The sequence below is a fragment of the Budorcas taxicolor genome, chromosome 1, assembly GCF_023091745.1.
Source record: "Budorcas taxicolor isolate Tak-1 chromosome 1, Takin1.1, whole genome shotgun sequence".
NCBI lineage: Eukaryota > Metazoa > Chordata > Mammalia > Artiodactyla > Bovidae > Budorcas > Budorcas taxicolor.
In genome coordinates, this window is record NC_068910.1 from 221,199,159 (window position 1) to 221,221,712 (window position 22,554).

At 47.0% G+C, this 22,554-nt stretch overlaps 1 protein-coding gene across 1 annotated transcript in view; it reads right to left on the reverse strand.

Annotated features, from left to right (window-relative positions):
• Positions 1–9,728: 9,728 nt before the first annotated feature.
• Positions 9,729–22,554, reverse strand: part of EFHB (EF-hand domain family member B) — a 58,366-nt gene continuing 45,540 nt past the window's right edge. The window contains 4 exon segments of the mRNA XM_052643942.1: positions 9,729–9,948; positions 14,033–14,214; positions 15,968–16,180; positions 18,618–18,825. Coding sequence (XP_052499902.1) covers positions 9,775–9,948; positions 14,033–14,214; positions 15,968–16,180; positions 18,618–18,825 — 777 coding nt within the window. The 3' untranslated portion in view covers positions 9,729–9,774.

Consider the following 22,554-nt stretch of genomic DNA (forward strand, 5'->3'; position numbering starts at 1 on the left):
TTTTTAAAGATTGTTTCTCATTTACTGTTATCACCAAATATCGATCACACTCCCCATGCTGTATGGAGCCTGACTGCGCCCAAGAGTCCGCACACCGCCCACTCTGGCCTGCCCCGTGCGGTAACCACTGGTTTGCTCTCTGCACATATGAGTCTGTCTCTTTCTTGTCACAGTCGCTGGTCTGTGCTCTTTTTTAGATTCTGCATATAAGTGCTCTCCTTCAGTTCCATAACTCAGTTTTTCTGATAGACATCACTTAATTACAAAAGCTGATGAACTCACGAGGAGCTCACACCAGCGCTCTGTGACAAACTAGAGGTGAGCTGCGGTGGGAGGTGAGCCTTCAAGAGGGAGGGGCCACAGGTACCCCTACGGCTGATTCATGCCGACGTGCGGCAGAAACCAACACAGTATTGTAAGGCAAGTATCCTCCAATTAAAAACATATTTTTTAAAAAAACATGATAAACTTACCAGGGATTCTAATTGTGAAAATATTTCTAATAGGGCGAATTACAGCCTGGATTTCTGGACAGCGCTTTTAGTGTTCATTTAAATTTTGTACTAGTTAATTATCCCTCAAACAGTTGGGAGAGTTAGCGTGGGGAGCTCTTTTTTTCAAAGGTGTTTATTGATCAGTTTGAGGTACTGGTATCAATAAATGTAACCTTCCTCCCCTGGTGGCTCAGTGGTAAAGAATCCACCTCCAACGCAGGAGACACAGGTTTAATCCCTGGGTCTGGAAGATCCCCTGGAGAAGGAAAGGGCAATCCACTCCAGTGTTCTTGCCTAGGAAATCCCATGGACAGAGGAGCCTGGTGGGCTACAGTCCATGGGGGTCACAAAGAGTCTGAAATGACTTAGCGGCTAGAACAAACAAACCCAGGAGAGAAAGAAAAAGCTTTCCCGCTGCCCAGATGAAGGTGTACTCACCTCTGTCTACAGAGTGGAAAATCAGGTAATTACCAGTGAAATAAGGACTATAAGCTGTAGATTACTCTCAGGAAACATTTTCTGAGTCTAAATGCACTTTTCAGTTAGCTCTTCCAATAGCATCATGCTAATTGGCTACTTTGGAAATGATATGAGACCCCATGTGCTTTAAAGAAAATCTGTTTGCTGATGTATTTATTTGCACCTGAGACGGTCTTATTGCTGGCAGGACAGATATTATTAAAACAGAATCACCTGCTTATTTTAACCAGATTTTTTTTCCAAACATGCATGAATTGGACTTATCCCTAGTGTTTCAGGAGTAAGTATTAGCATTTCGAGTGATGGGAAATTGCCACTTAGCCAGGAAATAAATGAGCCTTAAAAAGATCCCATTATTTTTTACAAGGTTATTATTGTAAACGTTTCATAATAGAAGGAACGCCCTCCAGGTTCACCCTCGTCGTTGGTTTACGACCAGGGTGTTAACCTCCAAGCAGCTCAGCTCTTCACATCAAGCCACAGTGAGTTTTCATCAGTGGTTACTACATAAAACAAAATCACCTTTTATTGGTCCACACAATATTTTCAACAAGTCTCTCCGTGTGTTACTAACAGCTCTTTTGTGAGGAAAATCTATTGGGTTTATTTGGGCTAGGAAACTGGCTTTCTAAAGCTTTCACGAGTTAAACACACTGTACTATTAACAAGAGCATCCTGAACTCTAGAAAGGTGATGTAGGTGAGAACATAGTCACATATGTGGATATTTATTTATACCTCACCTGAGGGTTTCATCCTGCCGTGCTTGTTTCACTGAGAGGGCACTCCCCGCCAGCTTGCCCGTGAAAATGCTCCTTTACAGTCTAACTGCTGCCACTAAATAAGAAGAGGAGGCGCTCACGGGTCGCGCTGGGTTTCAGAAGCGCAGGCGTCCCAGTCTGCTCCCCCGGCGAAACCTTTCTTCTGCAAGCGGAGCAGGGCCGCGCGCTGAGCCTCGGCGCCAGGTCTGGAAACGCTCGGGCGCCCCCTGCCGCTGCCGGCGCGGAAGCACGCGCCTCCGCGCTTCCGTCCCGAGGGCGGGACTCTCAAGGGGACTTCACGCGAGTTCAGGGCGCGGTGGGTAGTCCGGCGGCCGGAGCGAGGAGACCGAGGAAGACCAGACGCAGGGAGGGAGAGACATCCCCCTGTCTAAGGGTCAGTTCAGGATTTGGAGCAGAGCTGCTTTAGTCTGCCGCCTGGCCTAGGCATCCATCCGTGAGGGGGCTGAACATTACGCAACCGGAAGGGTGTGCGTATCCGCACTTGCCTAAAATGCTCCTGGTACCCAGGGTTCAGGGCAGCGCTGCTTACAACAGCCAAGACATGGAAGCAACATAGTCGCCAGGTGAATGGGAAAAGATGCGCCACATATATATAATGGACGTTACCTAGGACGGAATATTAGCCATTGAAACAAATGAAAGAATCCCATTTGCAGCAACATGGATGGACGAACAGACTGTCCTACTGAGTGAAGTAAGCCAGACAGAGAAAGAGAAATATCACATGGCATCCCTTATATGCAGACTCTAAAAAGAAATAATAAAAATGAACTTAGAGGCTCACGGGCTTAAAAAACGAGCTTATGGTTGTTGGGGGGAAGGAATAGTTAGGGAGTTTGGGAAAGTCAGGTTAGGGTTGGAAAAACGGATAACCAACAAGGACGTATTGTATACCACATGGAACTCTGCTCAACCGCCATGTGCCAGCCTGGATGGAAGGGGGTTTGTGGGGAGGATGGATATATGTGTATGCATGTCTGTGTCCCTCTGCTGTCCACCTGAAATTACCACATTTTTAACTGGCTATACTCCAATACAAAATAAAAAGGCTTTTGAAAATAAAATGAGAGTATGTAGCTTTCATCGTGATTTCAAAGGTGCACGTAACCAGTGTTACTCTCCGTCTGCCGCCTTCCCTGCCCCTTCTTCGGCAACATCAACATTCCTGTGGGTGGTCCTCCTACTCACCTCCAGACTTCCCACATTCTGAGCTCTTCTCCTTCAACAATCGTATTCTCCACCAACATCAGTCACCCATGCCTGCTGTCACATTCCAAACATTACCACCGACTCCACCACCTCCAGGATCTCAGATGCAAGCATTCCACTCTCGGATCCCCATCGCCTGTTTTTCTAGACTGTGTGTGTGTGTGTGACCCGCTAGAATGGTCCGATCCATTGACTCTGCCGTTTTTCACTACCCTTTCATTTCTGAGCATCCTCTTTACCCACCTTAGTTTCCACGGTAGTCACCACAATCACACCCTTGCATGCACTCAGCTCCTTTATCCATCCATCTTACTCACCAGGTGAAATTCCTACCCTGGCTAAATCCAGAGCTCCTCTTACTCCAGATCTGAAGTCCAGCGGTTGCAAATGAAGATACTAACTGAACATAAACACAAAACTGAGTGATCGATCTCACCTTACATTTGCAATCTCCAATTTCAAGAATTCTGGCAACTTTAGTATATTATTGATAAAACAGGACTTCATCAGAATTTAAAACTTCCTTTTAAATTTAAAAATATCTTCACAACCCAAAGCTGATAAGGAACTTGTATCCAGAACACATTTTTTAAACTCTCAAAACTTAATAATAAGAAAACAAGTCAATTTTTAGAGAAAAAAAAAGGCAATATATTAGAATAGACACTTCACCAAAGAAGGTACTGGCATGAACAATAAGGAAGAAAGATGGTTAATATCATTGTTAGCACAGTAATGCAACTAAAACCACAGTGTGCTCTTACTACGCACCAACAGGATGACTGAAATTTTCAGAGAAAGAAACTGACAACACTAGGAGCACTAAGGCTCCTTAAACTGCTGGTGAAAACACAAGCCTGTACAGCCATTCCAGAAAACAGATCTTCAGTTTCTCGTAACATTAAACATGCACTTCCTATATAGCCCAGCAACCTTACCGCAGGTATTTCTCCAAAAGAAATGAAAACTTATCTTTGTACAAAACCTATACATGATTATTCATGGCGGCTTTTTTCAGACTTGCCAAAAACTGGAAACAACTCAAGACAGGTCTTTAACTGGGGAGTGGATAGACAAATTATAGCCTATCCACGTGGTGGAAAACCGCTTAGGACTAAGAAGAACTCAGCGCCGATCCATGCAGCGATGCGGATGGATCTCAGAAGCATTGTACTAAGTGAAGCAGGCTGCTCTCAAAGGGCTAGCTACAATCTCCGCGAGTCCACCGATAGGACGTTTTGAAAAAGGTGAAACTACAGGACAAAAAGCAGGTCAGCTGCTGCAGGGGCCAGAGTAGGAAGGGAAAGTGACAAGCATCTGAGACGCGGCTCAGCGTTCCTGCGTTTTCTTTGTGACGGTGGTTACACACCTCCATGCATCAGTCAGCACCTGTGGGCTTGCATGCTTTGAAAGAGCAGATTTTAATGTACGTAAATACATGTCAACAAGTCTATTTAAAAGCTGATAGAATTTATCACAGCATTAAAACAAAAACCACAGAAGCAAGTCTGATAGAAGATGTGAAACATCTCAGCATGGAAGGTCGGGATTTGTTGCTTTCACTGCCAGGGTCTGGGTTCAATTCCTGGTTGGGGGACTAAGATCCCACAAGTTTCACGGTGTGTCCCCCCAAAGTACATATATGGAAATCTAAAAAGTGTTTACTGAGATAAAGAAAAGCTTAGTGAATGCATGGATATACCATATTAATTGTTTGGAAGTCACAGCATTATCATGAAAACTGAAACTAAAACCATGAGATGATAGCGGAATAGATGGAATAAAACTATCAAAGTGCTAAAAATATTTTAATCTACAACATAGGTATATAGGGTTTTCACAATCTTTTTACTTTTATAAATTCTTTAAATTTTTTAATAAAAAAACACAATGTAAGAAAATGGAAAGCTAAAAAGTGTTTACTGAAATAAACAAAAGCTGAATAAATGCATGATGGACCATATTAATTGTTTGGAAGTCACAACATTATCAAAATGTCAGTTCTCCCAATTAATCTTTAGAGTCAATATGATCACAACAAAAAAATCCCAGCAGACTGTCTGGGTGTGCATATTTTAAAAAATAGAATAAGGAGCTCTGCTCAAAGCTATGGAAAAGTGATAGGCTGGCCATGATAGGTACTCTGAATTACCTAGAGCAGTAGGCCAAGGGGAATTGTTGAATCTGCCAAAATCAAATCATCCTTCGATAAAAAATAAATTAATAAAAAAACAAACAAACAAAAATCAACCACGGACGCCTGGTTAAGGAAACCGAGAATCGCGAGGATGCGGACAAAGCCGAGAGGCCGCCATAAGGATCCCATGAGCAGGTGGGGACAGAGGGCTGCTTAGGAGCAGGTGAGATGAGCTACAACCTAAACGCAGGCCTTCCGATGGTATTTCCTGAGCTAAAACGGTGCCTAAGAGCTCTATAACCATCGAAACCAGCTTGCAGGCTGGGAGGGAAGCCCTTTGTTATTTCCCTCTTGTAAGTAAGAACGCCACAGCTTTGTAAGGGTCAGAGTCTCGCAGTCACAGAGCCAGTGGATGGCAGACTGATTATTCCCACCAACCATGTCTAACGCTCCCAATTTGCTCCTCAGAAGGGGAATGACTGATGAACCAACATCGCTAAGCTTTAAAACACTTTTCAGGGGCTTCCTCAGCAGTACAGAATCTGCCTGCCAAGGCAGAAGACCCGAGTTTGATCCCTCCTCCAGGAAGATCCCACGTGCTGCGGAGCAACATCCCCTGTGCTCTAGGGACCGGGGGCTGCGACCACTGAGGCCCAAGCACCCAGAGCCTGTGCTCCGCAACAAGAGGCCACCGCGATGAGAAGCCCGTGCACCGCAGCAAAGAGCCGCCCCGGCTGGGCAATGGAGACCCGGCACAGGCAAAGACAAATAAATACACAAAAATAAAACTTTAAAAACAAAACACTTTGTAGTCAGAGAAGCGTAAGGACGAGAAGAGTACGTCATACTAGGGACCACGATCTCTGCAAATGGGAATCAAGAAATCAGCTCTCGATACCCGATGCAATACAGTTTAGGAAAAAGGTGTCACTGTAGCAAAAGGCAGAAAAGACGTTAACGGTGGATTAGAAATCACGAAGGCATGAAACTTGATTGAGGTTACAGTTCTTCGTACCTTCTGATCATAGCCAAAGAAATGTAACTCACCCTCACTGCACACGGTGACTGCAGCCATGAAATGAGAAGACGATTGCTCCTTGGAAGAAAAGCTATGAACAAACGTAGACAGGGTGTTAAAAGGCAAAGACGTCACTTTGCTGACAAAGGTCTGTATAGTCAAAGCTATAGTTTTTCCAGGAGTCACATACAGATGTGAGAGCTGGACAATAAAGAAGGCTGAGTGCTGAAGAATTGATGCTTTTGAACTAGAGAAGACTCTTCAGAGTCCCTTGAACTGCAAGGAGATCAAACCAGTCAATCCTAAAGGAAATCAACCCTGAACATTCATTGGAAGGACTGATGCTGAAGCTGAAGCTCCACTACTTTGGTCACCTGATGCAAAGAGCTGACTCATTGGAAAAGATCCTGATGCTGGGAAAGATTGAAGGCAGGAGGAGAAGGGGACGACAGAGGATGAGATGGTTGGATGGCGTCACCGACTCAATGGACAAGAATCTGAGCAGACTCCAGGAGACAGCGGAGGACACGGAAGCCTGGCGTGCACACACAGCCCGTGGGGTTGCAAAGAGTCCAACACGACTGAGCGACTGAACGGCAACCACAGACCACAGCATAACCACAGTAAGTTAAAAAGAGTCATGTTTCAGACGAACAGACAAAAAGGCAAGCAACAAAATGCTGGGGGCCAGCGTGAGGAACTCCGCCCAGGGCAAAGGTCATGAGGAAGGAGGCTTGGCATATGCAAAGGCGTGATCAAGCCTCAGGAAACCCCCTGTTCCCGAGCATCTACCCCAAAACCAGAGTCTGTTTTATGCTCTCCCCCATAACCGTTTTTCTGGGAGAAGGCGTAAACGTACAGCTCCAAGGCAATAAAAATTCCTGGGCGTGACGAGAGTGTTTCAGCTTATGGACTCCTCTGAAGTTTATCTAGCCCGCCTGTATAGGTTTGTCCGGCCACATGTGATTGTTTACAGCCTCCCAACCTGAGAGGCACGAGATGTTTTAGACTTACTAAAGGCAAATTCTTTGGGGGAATTGGAAATTATTAGTAGTGGGTTGGTTAGGAATTATATTGGTGAAGGGTTTTTCATTTGTTGTGTCAATAATTGCTGCTAATTCCCTGCTCTGGGTGTGACAAGGGTGTCTTAGGTCAAACCTCTCTGCTGACAGACTAGCTTGTGTGACGGGATTATCCATACTCCTGCCACATGATTGTTTACTACCTCTCAACCATAAACAGCACAGAGAGCTTTGGAGTATTTTGAGAGTCTTAATTAGCATAGGGCTTTTTCTTCTTGTTGAGTCAATGATTGCCGCCAGGCCTCCATATCCTTAGGCACCTGGGAATATATTAATCAATGTATTTGGAATATAGAAAAGGAAATAGAGTAGTTTTTGATGTTAGCAATGCTAGACTTTTTGAGCTAATGAATTCTCTCTTTTGTAATAGACCACTGCACTTTGTTATAAATCAGTGTCCTTGCTATGTAAAAATGTAACTTTATCACTATCTTAAGACTAAATAGATCTTAAGGGGAACATTGGTGAAAGGATTTTCTTTTGTTGGGTTGATGTTTGCTGCTAAATCTCCATGTTCCCTGCCCTTTTAATGAATATAACTAGCATTTAGGAGAAATAAGTATTAACCTTTAAGCATATAGGAGAAATAAGCATTAACTTTTAAGATTAATCCTGTTAACCTTGGGTTAAATAAATTCCTTTCTTGATTGTAACTCACTACACCCTCACCCTATAGGAATGTAACTTTATTTGGAGGGTGGTGCCTGGTTTAAGAAAAAACACCCTTGGAAAAAATAAGTTTTTTGGTTATCAGAAAGAAAGGATCATAAAATGTCAGCAGGTCTCATGGCCAGAAGATGATGTAAAACCCCTAAGACCTTTTTTTATACATTTATGTGAAGCACCTGATTTTGATAAAGGTCAGGACTACTGACCCCTACGTGACTCTGTATTCATCCCTATATGTAACAAAAGGTATATAAGCAAACCCAAAAATAAAGAAATCGGATCAGTTTCTGGAAAGACTGATTCCCCCATGTCGTTTCTTTCTTGCTCCCCGTTTTCCTGGCTGAATTCCCATCTGGAGCGTGGGTGCTCTTCCACGTAAACCGCGTGACTCCGCCTCTTCTTCTCCACTGATCTTCCTACTACACTATCCGTTTCTAATCTCTCTATATCTCTGTAATTAAATATGCATTTTTCCAAGGACGCCGACGCCGTCCCCACCTTCGAATTCCCTGGATCCACCGGGGCTGGACCCCGGCAACAAAAGGTCAAGGACAAGAATTTGAGCAGACTCCAGGAGATAGCGGAGGACACGGAAGCCTGGCGTGCACACACAGTCCGTGGGGTTGCAAAGAGTCCAACACGACTGAGCGACTGAACGGCAACCACAGACCACAGCATAACCACAGTATCTAAGTTAAAAAGAGTCGTTTCAGACGAACAGACAAAAAGGCAAGCAACAAAAGGTCAAGGTAGAATACATGTCATTGATCATTCAGCTCATCAGGTGATATTACTGAGAAAGCCTCTGTCATGGGTCCAACCCACCCTGGTGCTCTCCTGATGCCGAGAGCACACCCGGCCTGGATCACACTCCCGTCACCACCTGGAGCTCTTCCAGGCTCCCACGTCCCATCTGCACATCAGGAGCCAAAGTGAACAACTCTGCTGGCGCAGTGAATAAGAATCTGGCTGCCAGTGCAGGGGATGCGGGTTCAGTCCCTGGTCCAGGAAGATTCGATACGCCAGTAGCAGCTAAGCCCCTGGGCCACCGCCCCTGAGCACACACTGTGGGGCCCACAGCCGCCAACAACAGAGCCCCTGAGAGGACTCTAGATCCCTCTCACTGGAAAGAGGCCGCACGCACACAACAACGGGGCCGCCCTCGATCACAGCTGGAGAAAGCCCGCACAGAGCAACGAAGACCCAGCCCCACCAAACACTAATTAATTGATTAAAATTTAAAAAGAGATGAGGCATAAGGGAGGGAATGATTCTGCACAGTTTGCTACTAACAGCTCTCTAGAGCTACATAGCTAACGCTGTGGTCAGCTGTGTCCTCCAGATACTTCAAGGACAAGATGCTTTTCTGGACATAGATGTGAAAAGCCACCAGCCATTGTCTTTGTTTGAAGTTAAGTTTTTTCTCCCTGAATCTACTCCTTGTAATTAAACCTGTTTTCCTCAGATGCTGACAGACACATGAAAGCCCATCAAGCTTCAGCTGTGTCACGGTGACGTCTACAGAGAAAAACAACGAAATGCTGAAGGCAAGATCTTGTGAACCTGGTGTCCCAAACCAGACTTTGAATCTCAGAGTGCCCACCAAAATGCTGAGAACTCTTAAGCACACCAAACATGGACAAACGTCCAATATATTCTGAGCTACACCCTGGGTGCCGTTGAAGGTAAACTCCTGGTGCTTGTCAGGTTCTTTGGTGCTTTATAGGAAACAAGAAAATAAATTTTAAAATTCAAAATCAAATTTATTAGCAATTGCATCCAGGCATATGAGCCCTGCCACAGTGACTGCTGAATTATAGTATCTAAAACCAGAGTGGACTGAACATATTAGGTGAACACAGATGTAGCAATTCTTCTATCTAAATGCGTGAGCCCCACAAAGATCACGTGGCCGCTTTGCACTTGGCTCGGTCTGCATGTTGTAGCTCATCCAGGACATTTCTGATGTTCTCAACACAAACTTCTCCTCTGTGGTGCTTTTCTGATGCAAGATTCCATACGTTTTCAAATTCATCCTCAGAAAGCTTGACACCAATGTTACATAGTATCTCTGAAATCTAGAGGGGGGGAAACATTGAAGTCAGACCAAGATTTACAGGTATTTTAGTCTGTATTTTTTAAAATATCTTGGTAATCTCTAAGACTATGGACATTTATCCCTTAAAAAGTGTGTGGATGTGTGTGTGTGGATACGTGTCTGTGTGTGCGCTTATTGCACATAATAAGCACATACCAAAATTCCAGGCCTCCCAGTTCAGGAATCATCTTGTAAACGTAAATGATTATGAGGGTGCTTAGCTGTACTAGCCAATGTGCAAAGCCCCTTCCGAGTCTAGTGTTTCTGATCACGTTAAAGGGAGGCAGCCAGGGACTTCTCGGGCATCCCGGTGGTCAAGACTCTGAGCTTCCAACGCAGGGGGTGTGGGTTCGATCCACAGATAAACAAAAAATAAATTTAAAAATTTTTAAATAAAGACAGCCAAATTCAAGCAGAAAGAGTAAAAAAATTACAGACGGCAGCCTCACTAGATTTGACTTCTATCCCCGTAACTCCTTATGTGTGTTATCTAAACCCCTAGCATATTAGTTCCTCTTTTTTAAAAATAAGAACATTTATGAAGCATCTCTAACTGGCCTGTTGTCAACCTTAACCATACTTGTGGGTGTGCAAATGTCAGAGAGAGAGTGCAAGCTTGAGCAAGTGATCAGACTAAGCCTGAGCGTGATGCAATTCCCTGGCAGTCCAGTGGTTAGGACTCAGGCCTGGGTTCCATCCCTGGTCTGGGGACTAAGAGCCCACAAGGCATGGAGCACGGCCAAAAAAACAGAACCTGAGTACACTGAAAACCAGCACACTTTATTAGTCATCTCTCTGCAGTGACAAACAGTAAGGAGAGAAGGGAGGGGGAGATCCCAGGGAAAATAAAGAAGGGAGAGAGAAGAACAGTAGTGGGAAGAAAAATTAGAATGAGTAGAGAGGAGAAAAGATTTCAGGGGGAAATGAAACTAAAAGAGGAGAAGCATTTACTAGAAAGCACACAGGAGGGAAGCAAAGAAGGAAACGGAAAGAATGGTTAGACGGAAAACAGGAAAGCCAAAGAAATGGCTCCGCTGCTGAGCACAGCTCCTGAGTGGAACCCTGACAACTGGCTGGTCCCCTGGGCGGGATGCGTCTTGTGGGAAATCAGCAGTAAAATCAACCACACTCGAGACTCAGAAGAGCAGGGCTGCCAGCAGCGGCAGCTACAGCAGGGGCGACTCAAGGCCCGGCACAGCTTCTGTTCCCACCCAGCGACTGAGCAGACATCTGTTCTCAGGGTGATGCTGTTCTCCAACCAGGCCTCGAGGTCCTTTCTTAATAAACTTTTCTTAGAGCATTTTTAGGTCTCCAGAGTAATCGAGCAGAAATTACAGTGAGCTCCCACATGCTCTATCACTTGCACCCCCATTTCCCTTATCACTGCCGCTGCTACGTCGCATCAGTCGTGTGCGACCCCACAGACGGCAGCCCACCAGGCTCCCCCGTCCCTGGGAGTCTCCAGGCAAGAACACTGGAGTGGGCTGCCATTGCCTTCTCCAGTGCATGAAAGTGAAAAGTGAAAGTGAAGTCGCTCAGTCGTGTCCCACTCTTTGCAACCCCATGGACTGCAGCCCACCAGGCTCCTCTATCCCTGGGATTCTCCAGGCAAGAACACTGGAGTGGGCTGCCATCGCCTTCTCCAATGCATGAAAGTGAAAAGTGAAAGTGAAGTCGCTCAGTCGTCTCCAACTCTTAGCGACCCCTTGGACTGCAGCCCACCAGGCTCCTCCGTCCATGGGATTCTCCAGGCAAGAACACTGGAGTGGGTGCCATCGCCTTCTCCCTTACTACTAATTCTTTCTAAAAGCTTACTCATTTGCGGCCGCGCTGGGTCTTCGTGGCTGAGCAAGGGCTTTGTCTGCTTGCGGCGTGCTGGCTTCTCAGTGAGGGGGGTCTCTCTTATGGTGGAGCTCGGGCTGCAGGGTGAGTGGGGTTCGGTAGCTGTGAGACGTGAGTCTGGTAGGTGCAGCCCCGGGCTCGGGAACACAGGCTCAGTAACTTGGCTCTCGGGCTTAGCTGCTCGCCGCATGTGGGATCTTCCTGAACCAGGAATCGAACCCGTGTCCCCTGCGGTGGCAGGTGGATTCTTAACCACTGGAACACCAGGGAAGCCCCCATTAATATCTTTTTCTTTCTTTTTTTTTTTGGCTGTGCCACATGGCATGTGGGATTTTATTTCCCAGACAGAGATCAAACCCCTGGTGCATTGAAAGTACAGAGTCTTAACCACAGGACCACCAGAAACACTGCCTTAAGTGTAGCATATCTGTTACAACTGATGAGCCAGCACTGATACAGTATTATTAACTGAAGTCCACAGTTCTCCTGAAGGTTCACTCTCTCTCTTGCATAACCTATGGATACTGACAGGCGTATAATGACGTCTATCCACCATTAGGTGGCGGTAGAGTAAAGAACTCGCCAGCCAATGCAGGAGACAGGCGAGCGTTCGATCCCTGGGTCCTGAAGATCCCCTGGAGAAGGGAATGGCAACCCACTCCAGCATCTTGCTTGGAGAATCCCACGGACAGAGGAGTCTGGCGAACAACAGTGCACAGGGTCGCAGAGTCGGACACGGCTGAAGCACACACCATTACGGCCTCATACTGCCGTAAAGACCCCCTGCCTCTGGTACACTGGTCTTACTTCTCCAAGGCCTTGCCTTTTCTAGAATATCATTTGGTTGGAATACTATATGTGCAAGCCTCTGGGTTCTTACTTTCTACCTAGAATCATGAGATAAACAGTGACTTACTGGTTAAAAGAATTTTTTTCTTTTAGTTGAAAGAATTTTAAGCATCAGGAAACAAGCAGGAGATTTTCATTTCTTTCATCAACCCCGACAGCCCATTTCATAGGCCCTTAGAGTGACTAAGGGAAGAGAAAAGGTGGGTGTCTCCTCTCCACCGTCTCTGTGCTGGATGGAGGGTCCCTTCTTCGGGACCAGCCAGCAAGCATCATCCTTTCTGCTGACCCCCTTTCAGTGGGCATGAATCACTGCAATGAATATTACTAAGTCTGCGTGTTTGTAAGTTGAGGGACCCTTCATCTGAAGTCCTGGAAAGCATCGTAGATCTGTTCACATCATTTCCAGCTCTGGATCTGAGAGTTCAAAGAAGGAGTTGCTCCCTAGATCACAACTTGCCTTCCACAATGGCAGATCCAGAGGGGCTGCTCTGACCCAGACCTGCTATTACTTCTCGGCCCTCAGAATCCCAGTGGCTATTCTGGCCTAGCCGGTTGCACCTGCTGGAAACCCAACGTAGGAAGAAAATCCCCTGGGGCATGACGACCACGTTTTCCAAGTGAAAAAAAAAACAAGACACGTGTGGGGCTGACACATGAGAACAGGACAGAACATTTTAAATCAGGGCCTGTTGCGATCACCTGAGGTAACAGCTCACAGAGAAGGCGGAGGGGCCCTCCTCACATGTACTCTGTGGTTTTTGGAGACCCGCGACCACAGGGAGACTCACACAAGGAAGGGACTGAGCATCTTTGCTTTTTTAAAAAGTTATCTTTGGCTGTGCTGGGTCTTCGCTGTTGCACGCGGCTTTCTCCGGGTGTGGTGAGCACGTCTCCCCTCCAGTCGTGGGGGGCTGCTCTCGTCATGGAGCGTGGGCTCCAGAGTGCAGGCCAGTAGCTGCAGCCTGCAGGCTTAGATGCCTCCTGGCATGTGGAATCTCCCCACCAGGGATGGAAGCCACGTCCCCTGCGCTGGCGGGCGGATTCTTAACCCGTGGACCACCAGGGAAGTCCTGGGCCTCTTTGCTTTTACTCAACACAGAAGAGGGCTGAACGATAGGGAAACATTTTCCTTTGCAGACACAGGTCATGGTGGATACATGTCATGAGTGAGATGCCTCTTATCAGAGTCAGTTCTACATGAAGAACTGTACCAACTATCACAACCAAACTGCACATGACCCTCAGGAATCCTAATCTGAGCGGCTCCTGATGACTTTCATAATATAAGAGCTCAAGCAAATAAACCTTTCCATCTTGGTGTGCCAATGTGAAGCTGGCCTTTCTTTCAGCCCTTCTGAAATCCCATGCGGTACCTCTTGTTTGGATCTGGTCTTGAAGAAGTCCCTTTCAAACACCCCTTTCTGGGCGAAGATGGTCGGATGCAGCAGTGAGTAGGCGTTTCCCTCCTCACCGTAACTCGTCCTGTCGCTCACTCGGCGAATTAGGGGGGCGGGAAGATCCGACCGAATGGTTGGAACGCCATATGTGGGGAAACCTAGGATATCAATCGAGGGGGAAAACAGACATTCTAAATATAGCAGCTGCCACTGAGCACTGGAAATGCGGCCAGTCCAAACTGACATGTGCTGTGAGTGTAAGATACACAATTTCAAAGATTTAGTTAGTACCCAAAGGAAGAATGTGAAGCATTTAATTAGTCATCTTATATCGATTCCTCGTTGAGATGGCGATGCTTTGGAGATACATATCGTGTATTACATGGACATACAATAGTACAAATATGTACTCTTTAAAAGAACACTTTTGGCTGCTCCCTGTGGCTCTCAGGGTCTTAGCTCCCTAACCAGGTGTTGAACCTGGGCCACAGCTGTGAAAGCGCTGAGTCCTGGCCACTGGGCTGCCAGGGGATTCCCAATATACTATTAGAGTTAATTGCACTTGCTTCTTTTTCTTAATGTGGCTACTAAAAAAATTTAAATACATATGATGACAATTGTATTTCTGTTGGACAGGACTGTTCCACAGAGAATAGCAAGATCCCATCACAACAGAATGTAACGTGTGTCTATGAAATCCAGTAAAGAAAAACATGTAAAACCTTAATCGTGGCCTTACTCCAAAAAAGGGATCTTGACCAACATAAAAAGCCCTTCTAAATAACCAGCATTCATCATGATTGGTACTGAGATTTCGGGGTCTATGAGTTGAATTCTATCCTCCCCAGACTCTTATGTTAAAGTCCTAACCCTAGTACCTCAAGAGGTGACCTTATTTGGAAATAGGGTCACTGCAGGAATAATTAAAATGTGGTCATACTGGAGAAGGATGGACCCTTAGTCCAATACGCCTGGAGTTCTTATAAAAATGGGACACGGGGGCACAGACACTCACACGGGAGAAAACCACATGAAGATGGAGGCAGACGCTGGGGTGACGCAGCAGAAAGCGAGCGGCACCAGAGACTGCCAACGAGCACCCAGCAGCCAGGAGGGGCCTGGAGGAGAGGCCCTCACACCTCAGAAGGGAGCCAGCCCGACAACACCCTGATCTCAGACTTCCAGCCATCGTGGAGTCATGAATTTCTTTTTAATTTTATTTAAATTAGTTTTTATTGCAATACAGTTGCTTTACAACACTGTGTTAGTTTCTACTGCACCAGCACAGTGACTCTGAGTGGTGACCTAAACAGGAAGGGAATCCAAAAAAGAGATGATCAATTTCTGCAGTTTAACCAGCTTGTGGTATTTGTTGGACAGCCCTGGCAGATTAACAGATGGAGAATGAAAACGAAGGAACTGTTCTCTGACAGCTCCTCAAGTATTTGAGGGAAAGTCTGTTTTTCGCTGAGAAGCCCTTGACTTAACTCTCCCACCACTTGGGACTCCCCTGTGGTCCAGTGGTTAAGACTCCAGGCTCGCAATGTGGGGGCATCAGTTTGATCCCTGGTCAGGAAACTAAGATCCCGCATGCTTCATGGTGCCGCCAAAAAAAAGTCTCCTACCACTTGCTGAATTCTGAACTATGACAATATCTAACATTCGGGGTTCTGAGCTATACTGGTTTCGATTTCATTAGCACAGAGAGAATCGTTTCACTTGGGTCACCATGAACACTAACTCAATTCAGCCTCTATCTAGTAAGCCCCCCTGGGTGCTTAGAACAGAGATGAACGAAAGTCCTAGGCTTTGAGAAAGCTGGAGTCTAATGGAGGCTGGGGACAGCCGAGGACAGACCCTTCTGCGTTTGCTGCTCCTTTTAAAACGCAGCATATGAGGTGACAAGCTTACAAGTAGAAGGAACAGCGCCTACAACCGCGCTGATCTCGGAAGAAGTCGTCTTGTAGTGATTAGAAACTTTATCGCCTGGCCTCAGAAGTGTCCGCAGAGTCTTGTCTGAGCTCCCTGGTTCTTTTAAGACAATATCTTCAGGCTTCAACAGGAGAGTTGGTTCAGATTCTTCTCCATTAGCCTCAGCAGGGTTTGCACAATCCGGTTTTCTACCTTCAAACAAAGAGGGAAACGGGGAAAATGGACAGGACAAAGTTACAACCCAGGGCTGGCCCTGTAGCAAGGTGAGTTTTACCGTTAGTCCCTTCTTGCTGGTGGAAAGGGAGGCTGAGCTGGTGCAGGCAGTTCTCTGGCAGCAGAGCTCGCTCTGGAAGCACAAGCTCATACACCAGCAAATGTGGACAACGTCTAATATTTCTATTCACCACTCCGCTCACTTCACTCTAGCTTAAAGCTTTTAAGTCTGAAACACCAAAAGAAAACAGAAAACACTGTTTCTTTCCTCGTTTTTAAAATTAGAGCTCATTTTCACATTTGACTTGAACACAGGATTACCAGAGCTGTTCTAGGACTATGCCCTGGGAAGGGCAAGAGATGTACTCGGAGCTGCACACGCCACCCAGACACGGGATGGCGGCGGGGGGACGCCGCGCACTGCGACCTCTGGAGACGTGAGGAGGCCTCGCCGTGCGCGCCCCGCTCCAGAAACAGCCCCTCAAGTCGGCGAGCAAAACGAAACCCCGAGGTGCGGCTGCCGCGCCAAGACTCGGCCTCCTCCGCAGCCTCGCGCGGGCGGCCGCGCGGCCGAGGCCTCGGCCCCGACGCAGCGTGCCCCGGGCCGGAAGTGCGCCGGGCCGGAAGTGCGCCGGGCCGGAAGTGCGCCGGGCCGGAAGTGCGCCGCGCGGCCGCCCGCGGGAGGCGCCGAGGGGCGGGGTCGGCTCGGGGCCGGAAGACGCCCGGGCCCCGCCCTCCCTCCGCTCGCGCGGCCGCGGCCCCGGAAGCGGGGGGCCCGGCGTTCCAGGCCCTCCGATCCGCTCCTCGCGCCGCTCCTCCCAGAGGCAGAAGTCCGGAACGAGGAGGACAGGCTTTTAGAAAACTCCCAGAAGGCCAGCGCCTTGAAGAACTCAACCGCTTTTCTCTAGCCGACAACACGGGGACAGACCATGCCTGAGCCCCTGCTGACTGACCCTTCAGCCGCTATCTCAGAAGAAAAGGAGAGAGGGAAAACCCACAACCTCCACCGGAAAGGGCTGCTGAAGTCAGGACCCCCAGACCAGGAACGACTTGAAGAACCATCTGGTTTGAAAACAGGCTTCAGCTCTCCCCCCTGCTTATGAGTTGTGCCAAGAAAGAGACGACTGTCACCCTCTACTTATTTCTGAGAGGACTAGGGTAGAGCTGTTTTCTATAGGAAGCTTCATTAGGTAGAGAAGATCTTCCTGCTCTCAGTGTATAGAGTAGAAAAGCCGTCCCAGAAACTGGTAAGGGCACCCATCCTCAATAAAGCCCAACATGTGGCATTGGCTCTGCAAAAATAAAAGTGAAAACTTTTTAGAGGGAGAGAAATTCCAAGAGGAGATAAAAATGCAAACAACCTTTTAAAAGGTAATCATCTCTAATAATCCAGACTTGAAAATTAAAGCAAACGAGGTGTCATTATATAACAACTAAATTACCAGAATGTTTGAAATAACACTCAGTGGTAGCTAGATTGGAGTAAGACCTTCTCGCAGTCTTGACGGATAAAATTGCAAATTGGTACAGTCATTGAAAAAGGCAAAATGAAAACAGTTACTTCCGGGATGAAAATGACATTCATAAGAAATAAGATGTAATTAGAAACAGAAAGCTTTCTGAAAGATGATAATGGTTATGTGGTCACTCGTACTACTCTTGAAATATTTGGAAATAACCTAAGTTTTAGAGAGTGAGGAAATGGTTTAGTAATTTACAATACATCAGTGTGAAGGAACTGAAAAATGAAGTTTACAGAAATCATGAAAGTATCTCTTTGTTCCACAGAAATTTGAGACCTAACTTCTTTTTAAGCCAAATAAAAAGGGTACATTCACTGTGATTTTAGCTATTTTAAAATATTTCCATACACACACAAATGTATTCCAACATATATCTATATCTATATGTGGTTAGTGATTCAGGAAGATATTGTGTAAACATTAAAATGTTTGAATAAAAGTCAAGATTAGGGTTGTCCTTTTCTTAAAAAATGTAAAAGATCAAATTCTATTTTACAGTTGACTTTTCCAGGGAAAGGAAGCTAATTTCTCTAAGAATATGGCTTTCAAACATCTTCCTTAGGAACTCTCTTTCATATTTTGGGCTTTTGTGTAAATTGCTTTGCTCATAATTACTTTCTTTTAAGTAAGTAATACATAGTTCCAAACTCAAGAGATAGGAAAACACAGACTGTCCCCTAGCAACCTATCCCTACCTCACCTCCCCAGAAACAATAAATGTTACCAAATTCTTTCCTGTCCTTCCACAGATACTCTATGCATGAAAAAGAAAGTAAATATGTATATATGTGCAAATTTTTAAACATATTAAAGTTGACAAGAGTTGAACTCCCAGGACAAAGAAAACATGAAAGTACATTTAAGAATTTAGCAAACCTTCAAAAATTAAATACCTTTAATGAGGACCCTCTCTTCATACTCTTTAAGGGGGGTTTTATCTTTCCAGGTAAGAAAATTCGCAAATTCAAGGTAGTTAATCAGCCCGTCTTTGTCCACATCACAGTATTCAAATAGCTGGTCCAGGAGCTTCTCGTCTAAGTGCAAGCTGGCCTGGTCACACGCTTCCTGAAGCTCAGCTTTGTCTATCACCCCATCTCCCTTCTGTTGGACACAAAGCAAGAAAAGGGGACGTGAGCACTGTCTTCAAGAACAGGGTGGGCAATGTCTGTCATTTCCCTTGAGAAAAAAAACATCTATCACATAAATTCCAAGAATCTGTCTTATTTTTCACATAAGAGTCAGACTTTAAGCGAGATTGGCCCTCATTGTGTCCATCTGATACATACCCAGTATTTCAACCCTTTGTTTGTTTTAGTATCTTGGTCTTTAAATCGCGCTGCCTACACTCTGTTGGAACAGGCCCAAGCAGGATCCATGCTTGACATTTCATTTGACCAGCATTGTATACTTCCCACAACTTCCTACAACTTTCCATGCTTCCAAAGCTTTGAAAACCTCTGGTGTTCCAACTGGGCAGCCCTTGGTCCTCCACGCCACTGCCTGATAAAGAGGAGAAAGTCGGAAGTGGCTGCAGGCCAAGCACAGAGAGGTGGGTTCAAAGACAGCTGCCTCTGGGGAACTCCCTGGCGGTACAGTGAGCAGTTAAGACTCCACACTTCTTCCACTGAAGGGAACATGGGTTCAATTCCTGGTCAAGGATCTAAGATCCCGCTGCACTCTAGCTATTAACACTCCACTGGGCAAGAGGGGAAGTTTCCACCCATTTCAGACAACAGTTAAAGACAGAAGCACTTAAGGTGAGCTGCAAAGCAGGAAAGGGAAATTTAGAAAGGCTGTGGGCAGAACTGGCTGATTCTCTTAGAGGAGTGAGGACCTGGAGCACGGGATGCTTGTTAAGGAGGAATGGCCAGAGCGGGGCGTCTTACCACTCAGCCCTGCTGCAGCCTGTCAGGCCCGCCTTAAATCCACCCTCGCCGACTGTGAAAGGGCCAGTCCTCCCTGCCGGCTGCCACAAGGGAGCTTTGCCCTCTAGAGAGACTTCCCTGAGACAGATCAACTCCCAAGGGAAACCGTGAGTGACTCACTGACTAGCGTTCGGCTCCTAGGCCCAGAGTTGGAGACACAACGCTGACAAAGGAAATCCCTTGGAAAATGAGAAACTGACCCAGTGAATTCCAGATGAATTCTAGATAAATTCCTGCAGCCAGACACACAGGCCTGGATAATGCTCCTAACCCTCCTGTTGAAACAGAATTAGGATCTAAAATATATTATCTTGGCAGGGAGCTGTAATGTCCTGGATAAAGCAGACTGTTTTATGAAATTCTCTGCTGCATGCCCAAGTCAACAAAAAATGCAGACCCCACAGTCCTAACAGAAAAGCAATGGGGGGACAAGGGGGTTGGCTATTGATCCAAGCTAAAATAGATTGGCTGTTGATCCAAGCTAAAATAGGTTGGCTGTTGATCAAGCTAAAATAGGTGGTGGCAATAATGAAAATAAATGCTTCTTGCTCACCAGGGACAGAGCCACTCTGCCTTTGCGTCCTTTATTTCTCCCTCCCCCACACCCAAAACCCAGCTCTTCTAAGGAGGACGTTGATGTGAGCTAAAGTCTCCTCACATGGACACAGTCCTACACGTGGACGTCACCAGACGGTCAACACCGAAATCAGATTGATTATATCCTTTGCAGCCAAAGATGGAGAAGCTCTACACAGTCAGCAAAAACAAGGACCTTGACTAGGTGTGAGCCAAAGTTCTCGCGTCCCCAGGGGGACTACAGGCCACAGGTGTCTGTGCAACTTCAGGGGGCAGGGACTCAAACTGCAATGGCTTCACAGGCTGTGGGTGCCAAAGCTGCCATCCCACCCAGTCTCCAACAAGCAGAGGTGCCAGGAATCGCTGGTGGGCTTAGCAGGGCTTGTTCAAAGCGGAGAAGGAAGGCTCATGGTGTATCATTTCTGCAGCTTCCACTGCTGGATGCATCATTGTGTTGCTGCTCTCCACACCCATCTGGGGAATGTTCCAGCGCTTCTGACCAGAAGCCACGTGGAGGCAAGCTGGGGCCTTTGGGGCCTCACAGCTCTCAAGATCGCTTTGAACTGCAAGTCTCTATGAATAACGGTTTCATGAACCTGAAACTCAGGGTCCTCACTGGTCTGCTGTGGCTTTCAACCTCAGTGAGAGCTATGAAGGACCAAAACAAGCAGTCACTCTCCTCGGTGGGTGGACTGCTGCTGCTGCTAAGTCGCTTCAGTCGTGTCCGACTCTGTGCGACCCCATGGACTGCAGCCTATCAGGCTCCTCCATCCATGGCGTTTTCCAGGCAAGAGTACTGGAGTGGGTAGCCATTTCCTTCTCCATCGGTGGGTGGAACTCAAGTTTGTTTCCATGGTTCCAGCCAGCACTCCCCCGATGAACCTGTATATATTTTACTGACTCTTGAATTGTTGCCAGTGGCCTGTCAGTTTGGTTTCCACATGGAAAACGACAGATTGGAAATTAAAGACGTCTCTTTTCGAGTCTATGGACCAACAGAGGAATGGATAAAGAGGCTATGGTACATATAGCCAATGGGATATCACTCAGGAACAGAAAAGAACACAATAATGCCATGTTTGTAGCAACATGGATGGACCTAGAGATTGTCACACTGAGTGAAGTGAATCAGACACAGAGAGACAAATATCTCATATCACTTCTGTGTGGAATCTGAAAAACGGAGGGGGCACAAATGAACTTATTTACAAAACAGAAGTAGAGTCAAGGATGCAGAAAACAAACTCTCGGTCCAGGGGACGGCGGCAAAGAGACAACGGGGACTGAGAATGGCGTGTCACAGTCTGTGTGTGCTGAGTCGCTTCTGTCATGTCTGCTCTTTGTGACCCTGTGGACTGTAGCCCGCCAGGCTCCACTGTCCAGGCAAGAATACTGGAGGGGGTTGGCATGCCCTCCTCCAAGGGTCTTCCCGACCCAGGGATCGAACCTGCGTTTGCTACTATATCTGACATCGAGGACTGATGAAGACCTACTGTATAGCGCAGGGAACTCTGCCCAGTCCTCTGTGCTGGCCATGTGGAAAAGAATCAGAAAACAGGTGGATATATGTGTTTGTATACCTGATTCACTTTGCTGTACACCTGAAACTACCACATGATAAGTCAACTCTACTCCAATAAAAATTTTTTAAAAAGAAAACCATGGAAACAAATAGCTGCTGAGTGAACCATCCAAGTAATTCATACAGCTGCCCACGATAAGGGTCCACCCTCCTGTAAGGACGGCTGGGATCAAGCTTCAGATGGAGCCTGAACCACCCAGGGGGCCACCATCACTGCCGGGATCCGTCCTTGCCCCAGACACGGCAGTACAGTTACCATCAGACTGGGCGGCAAGTAAAGCCACCGGCCTGAGCAGAGGCTGCCACCACTTGCTGACCTCGCGACGCCACGAGGCACTGCCCCACGCTCCAGCCACACTGACGACGTGAGCCTGTGTCCCCTCCCAGAGCTGCTGGCGGCGCCTGTCTCTGCTGACACGTCTTCAAGTTATGGAGTCGCTATTTCAGGCCAGCGCGCCAGCCCCAGTCAGAAGCGCGAGTGCATGGAGGGCATCTGAGTCACGCCCTCTGCCTTCGGCCCATTTTCAGCCTGGCGGTGGCACCACTTAGACCACAGAGGCTGCTCAGCACCGAGCCGCCAGTCCAGGCACTCAAGGAGCCCCCCTGCCCCCAGGCACCCACGGCTGCCTGGTTGCTGAGCCTCGGGACCGCCTTCTCAAAGCCATCTCCCTCCCTCCCCAGCTCCTGGCTCACACATCTGAGTAGACCACTGTTGTCACTGACGGAACTGTTCCTCGAAGGACTCTT